The sequence below is a fragment of the Frieseomelitta varia genome, unplaced genomic scaffold, assembly GCF_011392965.1.
Source record: "Frieseomelitta varia isolate USP_RPSP 00005682 unplaced genomic scaffold, Fvar_1.2 scaffold_655, whole genome shotgun sequence".
Classification (NCBI taxonomy): domain Eukaryota; kingdom Metazoa; phylum Arthropoda; class Insecta; order Hymenoptera; family Apidae; genus Frieseomelitta; species Frieseomelitta varia.
In genome coordinates, this window is record NW_025110429.1 from 5,588 (window position 1) to 24,226 (window position 18,639).

Below are 18,639 nucleotides of genomic sequence, written 5' to 3' on the forward strand. Positions count from 1 at the left end.
GGATGCCTTGGCGTGGCCGCGTACGTTGCGACGATGTGTCGCCGGCGTGTCGTACACGCGGAAAGACAGTTTGGCAGGGCATGTGTCTCGTGAAAGAAACATCGCCCGGTCCCCGACGCTCTAATGGCCAGAGGGTTAATCGCGACTAGGAGGCGAGTAAAGCCAGAAATAAACCCGCGTAAAGATTTATGAACGGACGGTGAAAAGAGGAGATTGCTGATTCGCCGCGCGGCTGCCGCAGGATTTCATCTGTCCGCTCGGGGATTCGTGTGGTTCGTGATTGTTTTCCAAAGAGCGGCGCCGATTGGGTGGAGCGGCCGCCTCGAGGAAAAAACACGCGCCCGCGATTATACGAGCACGAGGTGAGAACCAAATTGTTTCGTTATTATCGAGAGAAAGAGAGAGAGAGAGAGAGAGAGAGAGAGAGAAAAGAGAGAGAAGAAAAGGTGGAAGAAAAGGGGGGAGGAACTCCTTCAGGAGAATTGTTAGGAATGTCTGGAGAAATTTCCACGGGGGAAACGGACTCCCGGGTTTATGTAAAATCGAGAAGTGCCGGATAGAGATTTATGAACGCTAACAAGTCGCTTGAAGAAGTCGGATCGGATATTGTCGGGCGGTGGTAAAAAGGATCCTCTTCTTTCTTAATTTATCGACTTTCACCGGCGCTCTCATTAATTATTTTCACGGATAAATGTCGTGGGAGACCGAGGCCGTGCCGAAAGCCTCGTAATCCCTGTGAAAATATTTTTTTCGAGCCCTCCCCGAGTTATCTATCCAGGCGACGGCGAACGACGGCTAACGACACGGCGTATTTTAATAGCGTTTGACGTTTAAACACGGAAAAGTACAATCTCTTTACCCTTGCGAATCGAAGAAAGTTTGAACGAAGGAGAGGTGAAAAGACACCGGGAACCCTCAGCCCGAACAACTGCCCGGGTCGCTGCAGCTAAGCAGTCAAGGATTACCTGTCCACAACGTTTTTTTTTTTTCTTTCTTTCTTTCTTTTCCAACTATTAGGCGAATTAAACAATCGCAAGCATATCTGTCGACTGTCTGCAAATATTTTCGAAACAGTACAAACTTTATCGCAGTTCGCGAATTGTTTCCGGTATTTGTTCCTTACACTTAACAATTTTACTTGCGATTAACGAGTTATTTCCAATCGATATCATCGACAGAAATTTCGGGAACCGCACGAATCCGCACGTGTTATTTCTCGTGGAAAACAAACTTTTCGAACGAGCACGAGCCAGCCAGTTTGAAGGAAGGAAGCCAACCTATCCGGCTCGTTCTTGCGCAATTTCTCGTCCTTTAATGAACGCGTTTCCTTTCCTCCGCGAACAAAGAGCCCGTTAATTAGAACCACTGCTAACGGCGCAAACACATGTTTATAAAACAAAGGTAATTTCCGTTCTTCGAACGCAATTAAATTTCACCATCGATATCGTAATTTTTTCCGCGACAAGCGACGCACGCGAACGTTAACCGAACGACGCCCGTGTTCACAGGCTAATGAACGAGACGCGCCATTTTGTCTTTCGAGGCGTGAGGCGAGAAAAATATAAGCACGATCCATTTTCTCGCAGCTGCGATGATAATGATGATAATAATAATAATTACGAGCCCCTTTGCCACGGCGGTCTTTCGCGACCCAGTATCGTTCTCTCACGGTTTACTCTTCCTCCATGCTTTTCTCTCCTCTTTCTTTATCCCTCGACCGTATCTACTCGTCGAGTCGTAAAAAGACGTTCGCGCATCGTCGATGAAACACCTTCGTCGGGCAAACCGATTCCGCTCCATGTTAATGCCTTTGAATTACGAAATCGCGAGGTAGTTCATTTACGGATTCACTCGCCGGATGTCGTTCCGATATTTCTTCTCGTCGACGACGACGACGATTCCGAGGACTTGGAAAGACGTCTTAACGACATGGAAAGCGAACGATAGTTTTTGATATTCGTCTCGTAAAAACGAACTCTTCCTTCTACCTTTCTCAGCCAAACTTTTTACGCCCCACTGTCGTCGTCGTTGCGGCAATGTCTCCTCGAACGTGATGGCTTAAAAATTATTCGGCTAGCAGCAGAACGTTGCCGTTCTCTATCAATTGTTTCGAAGCGGACTCAGGTCACGAAGATTTCTCGTCTCGATTACGCTTTACGCCGGCGTTTACGAATTTACGACGTTGGAACAACGGGTTACTAAATTAAAATGTTTCCTTCTTGACTGCCATGTTTCTCGAACTTTCTTTAACTCTTTGGCCACTGTTGACGCCTAGAAGCGCTTTTAAAATTTGTTTTCGAGATGCCTATAGGCGCTTAACTTACAATTAGTTTGGTCCACCAGAACGAGAGGCGCTTACAGATTTCACGTTGCTTGAATCAAACTAAAGGCTCCCGGCGAATGTTATTGACAATAATTGCGACAAAAGAAATATTGGATCAGACGTAAGTGAATTCTAATTGAACAATTATACCTTCCGTTAATTATAATATGTCATTTAAGTGTGATTATTTTACAGTTATTTCATTTGATACCCTCAAAATGAAAAGGTCAGGAAAAGACACAAATATATAGCATGTAGAAAAGGAGACAAGAACGCATTACGAATGAAAGAAATGTGATTATCTATTAATCCGTGTTTCGAATTATACCATATCTTACTAGATTATCGGACATATTATGAAATAAAGCTATTGTTAAAGCTATTGTTAAATTTTCATTATGTACACTAACAATCAATAATACAGAATACAAAGGAATAAATAATATTGGTTTGATGCAGTGCAATTCAATGTTTTGATTATTTCAATATACTTTCTGAGAAATGCACGCTGACGGAAAATTTCCCAGTTACGATTGAATTTTCTCGCTACGTGCGGTACGTATCGAGGTCTGTCGTAGCGGAAGGGTTAAAATAGCTTTGAAGAGAGAAAGGAAAACAGCGTGGAATCTCCGATGTTCGAATTAACAGGAATAGCCGACTGTTCAGAACAGGCAGAACACTTGTCCCTTCTCTCAGAAATAATTGGAAAGATAATATACAATATAAATGTAAATCTTTTTAGATCATTCCGTGTGTTCCTAGATTGAATTGTTGTTGCGTCGAATTGTTCCGGCTGTCTGCGTCAAGTCTGTCGGCATATTCACGTTCGAGTACTGAAGGTTCTTTTTATTTCTTAAATTATTTATATTGTTTTGATACCAGAGAATGACTTGGAATAGTCCATTTGGGCCATCGTACTCAGGTGCTCGGTAGTTTTATCGGTCGTATAATCTGAATTATAAATTGAATGTGAACGAAATGAAATGCCATGAAACGTCGAATAACTCGATGGACCAAAATGTCGTGAATCACGCAAGAATATCAAAGAAGAGTCAAGAAAACACTGGTTATCCCACGGAGAGAAACAAAATGTCCCTTAAAAAGTTTCTGCTTTGAGAGCACGCGAAATCGATAAAGGAAAGACAAACGATGACGCCAGGAATAATAAAAAAGACAGGAAAACTCGCTCGGTAGATTGATGCGTGTTCCAGTGGGTTCGCCGGCCCGCTTTTTCCCTATCTCTCACTCTCTTTTTTGTTTACCTCCACTGTCCCCCTCCCCTTCTCTCTCTCTCTCTCTCTCTCTCTCTTTTTACAACCCGTCCCAGAAAAAAGGGTTTCATTTAACCGAGAAAGTTTCGCCGATGAAACGCCGACAACGGTTCCCTCTTCGGAGGATTCTGTTTATACGTTTATGTCGAACGCGACTGTTTGTTCCGGGGCGCTACACGCTATATTTGCACGGCCGACCGGGCTGAATCAATTTCTGCTTTTGGTTTCAGTGCCCCTGTACGATGGCGAGCAATTAAACTTGACGAGGATCACGCGCAATGAAATGGGCGCGTATCTGTGCATCGCGACCAATGGCGTGCCGCCAACAGTCAGCAAGAGAATCACCGTCGACGTCGAATGTGAGTGGATTTCAAGATATACACGATAGCCAAGGGGTACCCGCCCCCCGTCGCCCCCTGGTCCCGCGTCCACATTCGTTTGTCGAGTTACGTGTACCTAAGCCAACCACCCGCGCGTTCTCGATGTCTCGTTGCCTCTCGTATTTGTTTTAGCGTGGCCGAAAGGATTCCTCTCTATCAAAGATACACTCATACGACCGTACGACCGTGCGGTGCCGGTCTGGCAGGGAAAACGTAGAGCTTTCGTTATTAACGAACCCGCCGAATTACGGTACAAAGGCACACGCGAGCGTCGAGTCTTTTCCATTCTCATTTTTCACTTTTCTACTCCTCGACGCAGAGAAATTCGATTCTCGGGACTGGTAAGATTCCGTACGTTCGTCACCAATGTTCCGGTTTTGTTCGTTCGTTTGTTTGCCTATTCGGTTCGGAATTCAGCGGTGCAATTCAGCGATATTGGAGTATTCGTGTAATAACCCCCTCCGCGCCAGCACGACGTGTTTCTACTCGTCGGGGAAATTGGCTCGAAATTTTCACGCGCTCTAGGAAAGATACGTCACTGTTGTTAACAATCTCGTCGAGAGTAAACTTTTCCTAAAATAACAAAAAAAAAAAAGAAGTAAAAAAACGTTCGAAAAACTTCGATCCCCCGGTCATTTGTGTTAATCGAATAACGCGAGGCACAAATTGCGACGACTCTCATTGCCAGTTAATGATCCAATATCGGAAAGTAAATTTCGAATCGGACGTGAAGCCACGCATTCGTGAACCGCGAACCCGTTTCAAAACGCAATAACAAATAAGCGGTTAAGCAAATGGAACTGAATCGATAACGAAATTAAAGCTGAATGGGGGAAATCATCGAGTCGAATGACGACGGGCTGCGAAAACGCTCGCTGCGGAAGTTAAATTCCCGTAATCGAGGTCCCCTGTGGAGTGGGTGGAGAGAGTGGAGAGAGTTGGAAAGAAGCCGGCGGCGCTTCGGCGTGGCATTGTTTAAATTTCATTTCACGAATTGCCAGCGAGCTGTGGCGCGGGCGACGCGTCCGCGTCCGCGTCGGCGTTGGCGTCGACATCGGCGTCCGCGTCGACGATCCGGCGTCGCGAAAGAAGAAAAGGCGGGAGGGGCAGAAAGGGGGGAGGAGGAGAGCAGATGCGCCGTTAGGAAGGCCCGAGGGAAATACCGGGCAGGTCGACGGTAACGTCCCGTCGTTGCTGGTCATTTTTCCCTTTTACGCGTTCCATTCGTTCGTGTCATTTCGTTCGTGCCAGCTTCGTGTGCGTACGCGAAAGAAAGAGACAGAGAAACAGAGAGAGAAAGAGAGACAGAGAGAGAGAGAGAGAGAGAGAGAGGATGAGAGAAAAGGGGCCGCAGGACAGCCCGAACGCTGTCCTTTGAATATTTAGAAAGGCGCGGACATACTTTATTTAGACCGGCGAGAAAACAGCCGGCTTCCGGCTCCCGTGCTCACGAAACTCCCGCCCCGGTACTTTTGTTTCCTCATGCCCACACGTTTGAATAATTTTCACCCGTTTCCTCGACCCTCCGGTATCTTTGCCCCGAGACTTGTCGCTGCCTTGGAGAATCGGTGAATTAGAATTAGCGGATCGACAACTGGACAGAGGTAATAGTCGTTGGGGATTTTTAGTTGGCCAGAGCACCGAAACTCTCGCGTGCTTCCTTTCTTTATAAAGTTGTTACATGCATCGTTCCAGATCATTCAAATTTACCCTCGACAAAAATGGTTGAAAAATACAAAAACACTCGAAACGCATCGTCGTCACCACGAACTCGTATATTTTACGAGGCGATAGGGCTCTGTTTTATCGTTCCATGAATCAGCGAAGCGAGCACAATTACAACCCGTAATTTTCGTTCTCTTTGGAAGAAAGCAGACACTCTCCCGAGACTGAACACCTGCAATGCTTTTCTTCCGCGTCTCGCGAAGAATTTATTCCGGGTCGGCCAGCCATCCAGAAACATCAAGAGAATACACTTGCCCCTCCTTAATCCAGATTATATCGGAGAGATTTTCGTTTCGCGTATTCTGCTAGCGCCACTTGCTAGCGTGCTTTGTTCAACAGCGTATCGCAAAAAGGGAACAAACCGCACGGCGCCTACAGAGAGAAAGAGAAGGAGAGTGGCTGAGCTCCTTTGAGTACTTAGGGGAGACATATTTTACTCGGCTGCGCGCAAGATAATCTCGCAAGGTCTCTCTCTCTCTTTGTTTCTCTCGTCTTATGCTTTTAAGTCAACGTTGATTCTTTCTCGAACGAAATTTTCTTTCCATCGACTGATCGTGGCTACTTGGAGCTCTTTGTGCGACGTTCTCGATACACGTAACAACGAAACCACGATCATACTCGGAGATTTGACAAATAACCGTAACACGCGACTTTCTACCTATGCGTCGCGAGTAAAGCAAAGTCAGAGGAATAAATTCTGTGGCTCAGGACAAAGACGAAAATCAAGAGCAAGATCTTCGAGATATCAATGTGAAGGATATAACTGTTACCAATGTTAGCGAAGTTGTCGATAGTCTAAAGTAACTTTGTAAAGCAAAAAAATCGCACGACGATTCTCGTTTGGTCTCATTTCGAAGCTGCATTTTTGCCAGCTGCAATTTTCGAGAGAAAGTGCATCCTCGCTTTTTCTCATTCGCTATATAATGTATAATAAAATCACTTTCAAAAAAAAAAAAAAAAAAAAGCGAATTCACGACACTGTCAAAGTAGAAACTTGGCGCTTTAAAACGAGACGAAAAGTGGATTGTTACATGATCTCTTTTTTGGAAACAATCAGTTTCAATTAATCGACGAGTATTATACTTGTATAACAGAAGTGATGCAATAAATACAATATTTACAATATAATTAAATACTATAAAAACTTTGTACAATAATGATCCCGTTAATCAATTAATGCATCGTATTATTATATTATTACATATTATATATTATGTGCTGTATTATAATGTACATTGTATTATAGTATACCAAATACTAGAAATAGAAGTGTCCGAAAACAATTCAATTTTCAGTGTGCACGTGCACAACCATAGAATACACATAAAAGTGGACAATCGACGAAAAGTTATTCAAAGTGTAGATCGACAATACAGTATGAAAATAATACTCTCTTAATTGGCTCTTACGCAACGTTGTCGTTTCGAAACTGATGTTCGTCTTGGCCAGAGCCGTCGGATATCCCTGACTTCGTTCAGGGTACCGTCGGGAGCTATATACATATAAATACATATAAATCCTGTTCTTTCAAACAGAAGAAAAGTGGAAATCGGAAATATTCCACGGTTCGTATCGGAACGGTAGAAATAATCATTCGAATAGGGTGGCGATAAAAGAGCCGGCCCCCCCGCTCCGGAGAATGGGCTTTTTTGCGACAAGTGAAAAATGAGGGGTGAAACGGTTATCTGGGATTACCGGGGTGGGACCGCGGAAAAAGATATTCGATCAACGCGCGGGATCCGAAGTGTCCTTCAACCGGATTACAAAAATCCCGCGATCGTCCCCGCTTAATGCTTCCTCGATGCCTCCCGGGTGGCATTATACAAATTCGACGGTACCTCGGACAGAATAACCAAAGTGACGGAATAAACGATCCGCGCTCCCGGTTCACTTCGCGCCGTTTCCCTTCCTTCCTTCGTCGTCCAATTTGACCTCGCGATTGCTTGCGATCGCGAGGACGAAGAAAAAGCAGGAGACGAGAGCGCGCATTTGAATCGCGATTCTTCTCGGATGGTGGCAAATTACAGATGGTGGGTTCGCGATGGTAGATTCATTAGGTTGGTACGAAATTTCTAACTGGGCCTTTAATCCCTTTCCTCGTGGAAAGAAGAAGCGTGGATGGCAAGGTGCCTGGAAGAGTCCGATTAGTTTTGTTGCTCGATTACTGGCGATAACTGGGAACTGCGACTAACAAAGTACGCTCGCCCACGGTTAATTAATGGCTACATTCCCAGTTTGGATAATTAAGATACCGCTGAGGCGGAAAGTCCTTTTGAAGACAACGGAGTTCATCTCACGGAAGAGTAAACCTGCTTCAAGATGCTGGCTTTGTTCCTTCTCGTCTCTATTTTTCGATAGTCTCGTGCCGAGCCCTCCGTGGCTTGGAGTATTGAAATTTGGCGAATCTAATCGATCAGGTATTTGTATTAAAGTTCTTGAGCTAATTCACATCAACTTTCAAGCATTTTTGCCAATCGCTCTTGCTCGAGATTGCTGCGACAATATATTTCAGACAACATACGCTTTTTACGAGCGTGTGTTGATAAAAATCCAGCCGCGCACACTCGACGGAAATTAAGGGGGCAGGACAGTTTGACGGGTCTAACAATTACGAATACTTTTGAAGGCTAATAAAAAAAGGTATATATTTGATTGACACGAGCTTTTGTGGTTTATTTTAACACATTATGAACTATAAAAAGCAACATTAAAAAAGGAACAAAGAGGGCTCTTATTTAACTTTTTAACGATATTCTTTTACATAACTTTTTTTTCACATTGCCTATCGATGTGCATGGTTCCAGGCAAACAGGATTAGTTGCAACAAAACGGCAAAAACATTTCAAAAGTAAAGAATATTCTCTAGGGATTGACGATCAAATATTTTCATTTTTGCGAAAATTATCAAAATAGCAGCTATTTGTTTTTGACGTATCGAATTTATGCCAAAAATTTCCACGTTTTTTGTTTATATTTTTCGAAATTGTTAAAAATTGAAAAATGTTAAATCGCCAGTCCCTAGTAAATATTACACTAAAGATACGTACCAAGTTTCATAGTAATCGGTTGTTTAGATTCCAAGATATCTTGCACACCGTTTCTAAAAACCTAGTTTCGAGAAAAACGCGTTTAAAGTTTCAAAACGTCATTTTTCATATGTATCATTTACTTACTTTTTTTACTTATACATCGCGGCTCACAGTCTCTTACAATTCACAACTAAATTGAATCCAAGTCCCCCAACACTCGATTCACCAAAAATAATATTTGAATCGCACGATTTGCACTTTATAATACTGCTTAAAGTTATGTAAACAGTGAGAGAAATTCAATTATTCCGTATCCCCGGATTTATAATAAGTCGTTTTAAAGGCTAGAACCTTTTGTATCTTATTTCTAAGACTTCGAAACTACTATTTAAAACAAAACAAAACTGAAAAGAAATTGATTTTTTGAAAATTTCAAATTATTCTGACCCCCTTGAACGAAACGCCGAGGGACTCGCGAAATTTCCAAAATCCGATCGTAAACCAAGATCAGAGAACGCGTGTGAGTGATTCGTCGGTAGCTGGCGTTCGGGGAATTAATTTCACCGTAGGATGGGGGGGGGAGGGGGGGCAAGAACTCGGGAGGGAACGCAGAGTATGAAAAGGCACGAGCAGCGAAGGAAGGGCGAACCGATAGTAGATAGATCCGATGGCGGGAAATCGGGAGAAGTATGCGTTAATTAGGGTCAGCGCTGGCAATTTGTGGATTTGTGGCGAGCCTGATGCATACCGCCGATGGCCGGCCTCGGGAGATAACTGCTAAGCCGGCTGCTCCCTGTTATTCGTCTACGGTTAACCCCGTTCGTTTCGCGATGCCGCCAATTTTGTTTCCCGCTGTCTACGTCTAGGCCTACGAGCAATCCGGGTCACGTTGCACTTTCGCGCGATTAATCGCCGACGGCGGTGCCTCGTTTAATCGACGAGGAACGTCTGCTCGGAACGTCTCGTCGTTGCCTGTTCCCGGCGAACCGCGGGAATTCACGCGGAAGATGGTCGAATTTGCTCAGCAAGCGACGCTGGCCAATGACGCGCATTGCCCGGCCGAATTACGCGACCTGCATCCCTGAGATTAATCTCTAAACTAGCTTCTCGCCGTGTCCTAATCAAGTTCTCCGTTTCGAGAACTCGCTACCAAATAACTTGTCCAAACGTTCTGAATGTTGGCCAATCCTCGCTCGGTCGGTAGCTGAGGGGAGAGAGGAGGGTGGAGAGGGGGGAGAAAAAAATTCTTGGCCCTGGCTTCGGTTCACCGTTCGCCAAATTCGAACTCACCCTCGTTGATTGGCCCGTGTATGCTGTCCTAATCCGGGGTTTCACGCGACAAAGTTTCTCCAACCCCTGGACCCCAGCAAGTTTCGCGTTTATCCCCGGTCGAATTAAACGACACGGACGCCGCGCGTGGTTATTTTCCGCGCGGTATGCAACCCATTTGGAACGGTATTTACATTTGATCAATTCGAGAAGAACGGGGCAAGATAGGGGATGTTACGCCAGCAACCTCTCGTGTTCTCGTTCCACGGTTGGGGAAAGAAACTCGCTCGCGGGGGAGAAAGTTTTTCACCTGGAGCAGTGTTTGTTGGTCGACGCATGGGAGACGCGACCCGCGAATACTGATGGGTTTCTCGCAAATCGAGAAATTGTCCCCGAAGCAACTCTGTTTGCCAACAGAATTGAAATGAAAAGATAGCATTGTAATAACGTTCGCGTGATATAATTCTCGTTTTGTTTCTCTTCTTTCCCCTTTTGTTTCTCTTTTTTTCTTTTTTCTATTTTTTTTTTTTTTTCTTTTTTGTTCCTCATTTCGTTAAGCAAAGTTTAGTTCGAGTCGAAAATGGCTGTAGACTGGTTTATTGGTCTTTTAACTTTCCTCCGCGGAATTCTCTCCGGTTATCAAGGCAAACGCGAGATTCGTTAACGACACTGATACTTCATCGCTGGCAATTTAAGATCCATCCACCGCGAGAGCTTTAATCTTCTCCGGCCATCGATCTCCATAATCGCTGAAACAGCTCGGTATAATTCACGGTCAGTGATTTCGTGGAAGATAAATCGTACACGAACGGTGGCTTGGGCCACGGTTCGCCATAAACATCCATGGCGAGTTGGCTTGATCGTTAACCGCGTGAACGTTACCGCGGACGATCATTCATTCGCCGTGGACCAGGATTTCCCACTTCGGTTCCAAACGGTAACCAATTTCTCCGTTTCATGTTGAAGTCTCGCCGATGATCTTCGTGCCGAATCAGCTGGTCGGCGCGCCACCTGGCACCAACGTCACCATCGACTGCCACACGGAGGCCTATCCACGAGCGATGAGCTACTGGTTCCTCGGCGACGAGATGATACTGTCCAACGAGAAGTACACGACCAACATCATGGAGAACAGTTACAGAGCGTACATGAGACTGACCATTAGAAATCTGCAGGACGGTGACTTCGGCAACTATCGTTGCATCAGCAAGAACTCGTTAGGCGAGACGGAGGGCTCGATCAGGTTGTACGGTAAGGCAATTACGATCGGAAAGCCGTCATTCATGTTACTTCGAAACATTATTTTCTACTTTTTATTCTGGTATCTGTGTGCCGGAATACATGCGCCTCTGATCATAATTCACTCGTTCATTTTGAATTCTGAATTTCATTTTCGATTCATTCATTTCGAATGAAATATTCATCTAGTAGTCTGCCGATGATTTCGATTGCCGATGAGTGTGATTTAGTTTCCTTTGCGAAGATGTGTTTTAGAACTTGTTGGTAACTTGAAGATTTCATATAGAAGAATCCAGGCAGAATTAATTAATCTTAACGTGTAATATTAGCGAAATATAAAGAAAAATATAAATGTAAGAAACAATAATTCTTAAGACGATATTCTCCATAGCGTTTAGAAAGTGAGTGCTCGACGGTAATAAAAATTATGCAACTTCAAAGGTGGATAATTTTTTATTTCAGCAATTCCGAAGCCGTCCGCGGCACCGAAGGCCACGGAGATCAAGAGCAGCGCCAACAAAGAAGGTGAGAGCCTCGTTGAATACATTGCACTTTCGAGCCCCCGAGATCGATCTGTCACGTAGATCCTCTCCGACGCTTCCCTCTTCATCGAACTCGTTACGTCCGCGTTTTATTTTCGAATCTACCGCCGAAAGTTGCTCTCCCCGCGCTTCCACGAACCAGTCGAGGAACCGTACGTTTAACACCGTTGGAAAACGAAACGGTCCAGGACGGGAGGGGGGTGTCAGCGACACGGTCGACCATTAAATTTCACGAGAGATCAAGGGAGGAGTTTGCTTTGGTAATCCAAACAATTTAGTCGAGAGTCTCGCGTCCGTATCGATTGCTTTACGCTCGTTCGGAACACAGTGGAAACGTTATCCCGTCTCTCCTTCGAAGAGAGATACGTTTCCCTCCCGCGATCGACTACGAACATCCTCGATACCGCTAACGATATCCGTTCCGCCTGCCGGTTTGAATCTCTTCTCTATTCGTCAGCTAGATCTCATCCTCGTATAATTAGCAATTTCAAGAATTCGATCTCTCGTCGTTCGGCATCGAACGGTAACAGGTATTCGGTAGCAAAGGAATTTTATAATTAACAGGCAAATAGGATTATAGGATATACGTTTCTGGTCGAAAATTATCTCCTTGCCTCGATCCTTTGACGACAACGTCGGTATCTCGTACCGAGCATATTTTAATAGATATTGATCTGTCACACAGTATTTTAGTTGAAACTTTATGAAACGAATATGGCTAATGGCGGACCGATTTTTTTTTATTACGATCCTTAAATGGACTGTAGAATACATAGTTGAAGTTTATATTTAACTTGCACGCATATTTCCATCGTTGGAATTATACAAACCTATATGAGACCTATTTCATTAATAGTCATTAATCTACTTAGGAATTAAAAAAAGATTTCTCATTGTAAGAGTGAAAATATATCCCAAAGAAGCATTGACTTTTCACTTCCTAAATTTCTCTCGGACCACGCAATTCCGACTTCACGGTATCGGTCGTCAAGAGAATTATGACCCAGAGAAATTTAAGAACCAAAAATTGATGAGCGAAAATGGTTTCGATATTTCGTATTCCAGAGCAGCATTAGAGATTGCAGAAACCTTCAACTGACCAGTTGAAAAGCTCACAGAGCAAGGTGAGCGTTTCAAGACAAAATGACGTCAGAGTGCACGACTCTGCCTGGCATTAAAGACACTTTTAACGGAGAAAAATATGCGGGCGAACGAGAAAATTACGCAGAAACGCGATCCTCGACGAAACTACCGCGACTACTACCGGTTCTCGAATGTAATCTTTGCACTGGGTGGGCCGGTGCGGCGTGTGCACATTGGGCGGGTGTATTATTAAAGTGGCGCGAATAACTTGGGCGGATGCCTAGGTCAGGTCCCTGTGGCTCTGCCCCGGTGTTCTCGCAGCGAAACCAATCTCAATATACTGCATTATTAACGCCATACAAGGCTCGGCCACGACGGTATTACCGCCATTAAGCTTCGCGATTTTACTCGGCGGCCTTACCTGCCCGACGAGCCGTGGATTATTGTTAGATCGTACCGATGCCCCCAGCTACGGATTTTCACTTGGGACACGATCGCTGGGGTCCTGCCCCAGGTTTTTGCCAATCGGACGATCAACGTGCCTCGAAATGGGAGATCTGCTCGATTGTGTCGCTGTGAATTTTTAAGGGACGTCTCTTTTGTCGAACGATCGATCGTTCCGTGAATAGGTTAACTTGACTAGGCCTTTCGCGTTCCAGAAAAAAAATGGGGAAATACTAGTCAGAAATTATATTTAAAAAAATATTGTAGAAAATCGTAGCTACGAATTTTTATTTAGGTTCCGCGAACTAACGTGCCTTGAAATCGGATCCGTGTCGATTTGAATTTTTCGAAACGTCACTTTCTTTCGAGTTCTCATTTTTTAGAGAAAATGAAAAACTATCGTCGACAGACACGTTAGAGAAAATGATAGGGATTATTTAACGCTTTGAAAAGATGTATTTTTAAAGGGAAACGCAATAATAATACAATGGCGTATGAAACGCGTCAACTTACTTGACAAATATCGCACTAATGAATCTATTTGCATTAGTACCACTTTCAAATGGTATCGACATCATCACTGTCAGAAGTTATCGGAATAACAGATGTCTCGATTCACGGGCGTATTACACACACTCCCCCCCCTCCCCCCTCCCCCTCCCGATCAGACCAAAATTACCAATTTCATTTACAAGAACACGCGGCGTATTTCGTTCGCGCTAATTAACAACGTTGCGAACGCGCCCACGCGCGTTTCCAATACGCGTGCACGCGCGGTATCGCGGGTTAAAGTGCTGGCAAATTGTCGAAGAATTCAAATTGGCTCCGGGAACGAATAAATCGATACGTATCGACAAAGAAAGGTATCCGTGAATTAATGATACTGAAATGTCGCGCGTTCGTGAAAGAAAGATGAGGTGACTGGAAAACTAGGAGAGGCGAAATGTAACGACGCGACGACGATCCTCCGACGCGGAGGGTTTCCGCCCGGCGTGTATGTTTTTTAATCGGGCAACTGTCGCACGATTTTATCGTAATATACGAGACGGATGATTGACTGCGGTGTACGGGAAAGTTTCGCGAAATCGGGCGATGGTTCGTGTTCGTCGCCTTCGGTGGCTCGAAATCAATCTTAATATTAGCGAATTATTAATGACCCGACCCGTGGCGGGCAATAACTCACGAATGGGACGTTAAGCGCCGCCGAATAGTTTCCAATGGGACCGCGTTGCTCCTTATCAGGCCAGATAAGACTCGAAGCGGAAGCGAGACCTTCGAGGCTGACGTATCGATCGACAACCCCTTGACACTGTGGCTCCATTCGAAATGCAGTTGCGAAATAATTGTGTGCTCGGCACCCCGATTGATACGGCGAGATCTGAATAAAATCGGTGACTGATTCAAGTTTACAATTATTGACGATCTTGGCGGCTCAGTGATTGGAAATGTTATTTCGAAAATTCACGAGGACTTGAACTCGAGTCCCGCGAATTTTCGTGAAAGATTTTAATTTTATATCGCGAGCATGGTATCGCTGGGCCGACCGCTGACCTAATTAGGCGCATTTAAAATTCAATTACCGCTATACTACCGGCGGCGAGTGGGAACGAGGCAGCGCGAGGCTGAATTTCATTGTTCCGAACAGAGAGATCCGGCGAAACGAGTATAGAGTCGCGAAAAAGTCGCAGAACCGCCGAACGTCGACGAAGAAAAGAAAATATATACTCCCTCCTCCCTCTCCTCCCTCCGAGTTCTAGAAAGGTACACCTTGCTATTTCCCTCGTTACGCGTGTAGTGTTGCTGCTAACAATTTGACTCCGAACAGACAGAACGTTTACTTTAATGTGTATCCTTTTAGAGTATAGACTGTACGTATAGAGTGTATGTTGTACACACAAGTATGATTTTGAACAGTAACTTTAGAACTCTAGAAACTTGTACTAGACTAAACGTGTACCACGTCTCCCACCTTATATAGATTACAAACTTTAGATTAGTAGTAAAGCGTAGCCTGATTTAGAGTAACTTGACGATATGCATCGTGAGAAGAACATTCGCGTGAGTTCCGAATTTTTCGACGAGAGAAAAAGTGTGCGAGGGTTCGTTAGATAGCGCGGTGTAACCTGATAAATTCTTATTAGAAGAATAAGTCAGGTTAGGATTATGCCATAAACTCGAGTGCCAGCCGGGAACCAGCTCTGTTATTCATAAACTTCTCTTTTCTTCTTCTTCTCTCTCTCTTTCTCTCTTTCGGTACCCTTTATTCTGTCCCCATTTCCTATACCGAAACGAGTTGGTTCTCCAAAGGGGGAGTTTAGATTGGGTGGATTAGGCCCGCGAGAATATACGATATTTAATAATGCCTCGACACACTAGTTACCTCTCGGGACACCCATCGATCCTAGCAGCCGTAATTAATTATCGTCGAGCAAGGAGGCCGGAATTATTTCTGGTATTAGCCTCCAGGCTCTGACCTTCCTACTTGCAAACACGTTTTGTCGAACCATCGATTCCAGACGCTCGTGTAAGAATCGATATTTCGCCGAAAAAAAAAGAAAAAGGAGAAATAAAAAAGAGAACGAAAAAAAAAACGATATTCGACTCCTCCAGGAACGCTCGTCTTCGCTAGAAAAATGCGCTTGTTCCCTGGTGAAAGAGACTTTAACCGAACCGCGCGCGTCCCTTTTTTCCTCTCTTCCCTCGTACGTAAATTACTCCCTAGACATATTTTTCACGCGACGGAGAAAATTTTCAACGCTTACAGATATACTGGTTAAGGTATTATCTGGTGACAAGCGAAACGGATAGAACAATCGGCGTTAACTCCCCGAACACGTCGATTCGTTTGATTCGCCTTTCAATCGGTTCAAAGGCTGCTGTACGCGCGGGAGGTCAGGTCCGATTCAACTTTCCAATTGAATTATTTCCAAGCGATCTCTCTCTCTTTCTCTCTCTTTCTTTCCCTCTATCGTTCGGACCGTTCGCGATCTCGCTGCCGGGCAAGACTCTCGACCTGATCTTTCTCTCGTTCGTCGCCGTCCAACAGGAAACGGAATTAATTTCTCGATTTATCCGGGCCGATCCCTCAGTCTCGTTTAATAAGTACCACGATCCCACGGTACAAAGAGCACTCTCGGTGAAGAGAAGAGAGAACACGAACGAATCTTAATCTATCCTATTTCCCCCTCGGCGTCGACCAGAACTTTTCCATTTAGAAGCCGATGGCGGCCTCGACGGTGGCCCAAAGGACTGTAGGCCGTTCCTCCGCATAAACCGGAAGAATCCGCGATTATCCCCACTTCGCGGGCTGCCGGTTTCATGGCAGGATGCAACCGCGGGGCCCTTAAATTTTCAACGAGTTATTCGGAAAGTTCCAGTCACGGCAACGCGCAGGAAATAAGAAAACGGAGACACGAGGAACGAGAGAAAGGGAACAACGGGACAAAGGTGCGAAAACCGGATGAAATACGAGGCTGGTCGCGATTGCTCGGGCCCCACCCGGTATTATAACCGAAAGGAAACACGTCTTTGTAGACGCGCTGGTAGAACGAGCAGAATATTCACACAGCGAAGAGAGCTGGTCGCTGGTTCTTAACTCGGCGAAGATGGGTAGCAGCGTCGCGGCCATATTGTTGCGAGGAAGCAAGAAAGCAAGTAGCAAGCAGGGAGGACCGGGACGAAGCTCGAAGGCGACGAGTGAGAGTAGCAAGCGAGAGGGTGCAAAGGCTACGAGACAAAGTTCGCCCGGGCGTATTTAAACTTTTATTCGAAAAGTTTTTAGCGGCAGCCCCCCCGGTAGCGTCTCGTCGACGATGCGCCACGCTGTCATCGTTCCCCCATCCCTACCCCCCATCGTGTGCGCAACCCCCCTCCCCGCGCTCGTGCACGCTGGCTTAAAGGGTCGCTTGTTTGCCAGCCAGAAATGAAAGAAAGAGAGTGCCGCGAGAAGTTGAGCCAGCGATCGCTTTGCGCGAGAGAAACGCGCGAGCAGTAGAAAGGAGAGGAGGAGCGCGGCTGCCTTTCAAGAACGTTTTCGAGAAACGCGGAATATTTCAGAGAAACTGTACGGAAGGAAGGAAGGAAGGAAGGAAGGAAGGAAGAAAGGAAGAGCGGCGGATGGTTGGTTATTCGGGGGTTATTCCGGCCAAGAGATCCGGGATGGGAATTAATTGAGTAGATGCCGCTCTTGAAATTCGCCGGTTGCTAGCCTGCTTGCTCGCCTGTTTATTTTCGGGCCGGGGGACTCCGTCGACGAAGCAAGTCCACTTCTTATTCGCAGCGTGCGAGTTGCTCCCCCTTACCTCAGGAGAAATTAATTATTTCTTGTCTCTTTCCGAGACGCCGGAGCGTTTAATCTCGCATGCTTTTGGGAAATTGTTAACGAGCCGATGAAATTTTCAACGAAATTCCAGCCGCGTTCTTCCCCTCCCCCCTCCGCCCACCTTTAATCGGCGTCTAAACTCCTCTCCGTGAGTTGGCCCGAGAGACGAGAGGCGAAAATCGTAAATTCAACGCTGGATATAACTCGTGTCGCGGATACCGGTAGCTCCGAGCAGAAATTTCTTCAACATCCGAGGGATGAATATTCTTTTTCGACGGCGAACGAAACTCGAGTCGTACGATTGCACGACGCACGCGGGAATATAAACAGCGCTGAATATTCGAGGGTCGATTAGAGCAGGGCCGCGAAATAAGCAGCGAGCCATCTTACCGCGATGTATAAAGGATAACGACGGGTACGTATAATATCGGGGGGGTCCCGTGTCGGGCATGAATCCAAATTGCACCCTTGGCCGACGCGCGCAACGCGAAATTACCACCTAAGCAAAGTTTCAATCTTCCCCCGCGCAAAGGTTGCCCTGGGGCTGACTCCCCCCCAAGTCGGCTTCAGAACCCAAGACTTCGGTTTCGCTGTTCATCGCATCGTTTTGTTTCTACCGTGCGCGGCGCAATGGCTCCAAAAGCCATAGAAGCTTGCAAACCGCCGGATCGGGTAGTTCGACTGGAAACGCGCGTTTTGTTTTTTTCTTTTTCTTTTTTTTTTTTTTTTTCATCAAACGAAGTCACTCTTCCAAACCCCAAATGGGCAGAACGTTCGCTATCTGTTATCTATCGCGCGTCACTGGTCACTGGATACCGGTAGGTATCTTACGTACTAGCAACGTTACAGTCGAGCGGAAACTCGAGGAAGAAAGCAGGAAAGGCGAGGAGACGCGAGCAACAGACATATTTGTGTAACCATTTCCGAACGAGCGAGGAGCAGCTTCCCGTCGTAGTTGCGAAAAGTTGAGGGCGGGTTGGGGAAATTAAGGACTCGATTCTTCCGGTGAACGG

General features: G+C 45.5%; 1 protein-coding gene across 1 annotated transcript in view; it reads left to right on the forward strand.

The window, feature by feature from the left end:
• Positions 1-3,828: 3,828 nt before the first annotated feature.
• LOC122534979 (lachesin-like) overlaps positions 3,829-18,639 on the forward strand; it is a 54,510-nt gene continuing 39,699 nt past the window's right edge. Inside the window, exons 1-3 of the mRNA XM_043666111.1 lie at positions 3,829-3,953; positions 10,964-11,248; positions 11,699-11,761. Of these exons, the coding sequence (XP_043522046.1) occupies positions 3,878-3,953; positions 10,964-11,248; positions 11,699-11,761 (424 nt within the window). The 5' untranslated portion in view covers positions 3,829-3,877. The remainder of the gene's footprint in view (positions 3,954-10,963; positions 11,249-11,698; positions 11,762-18,639) is intronic.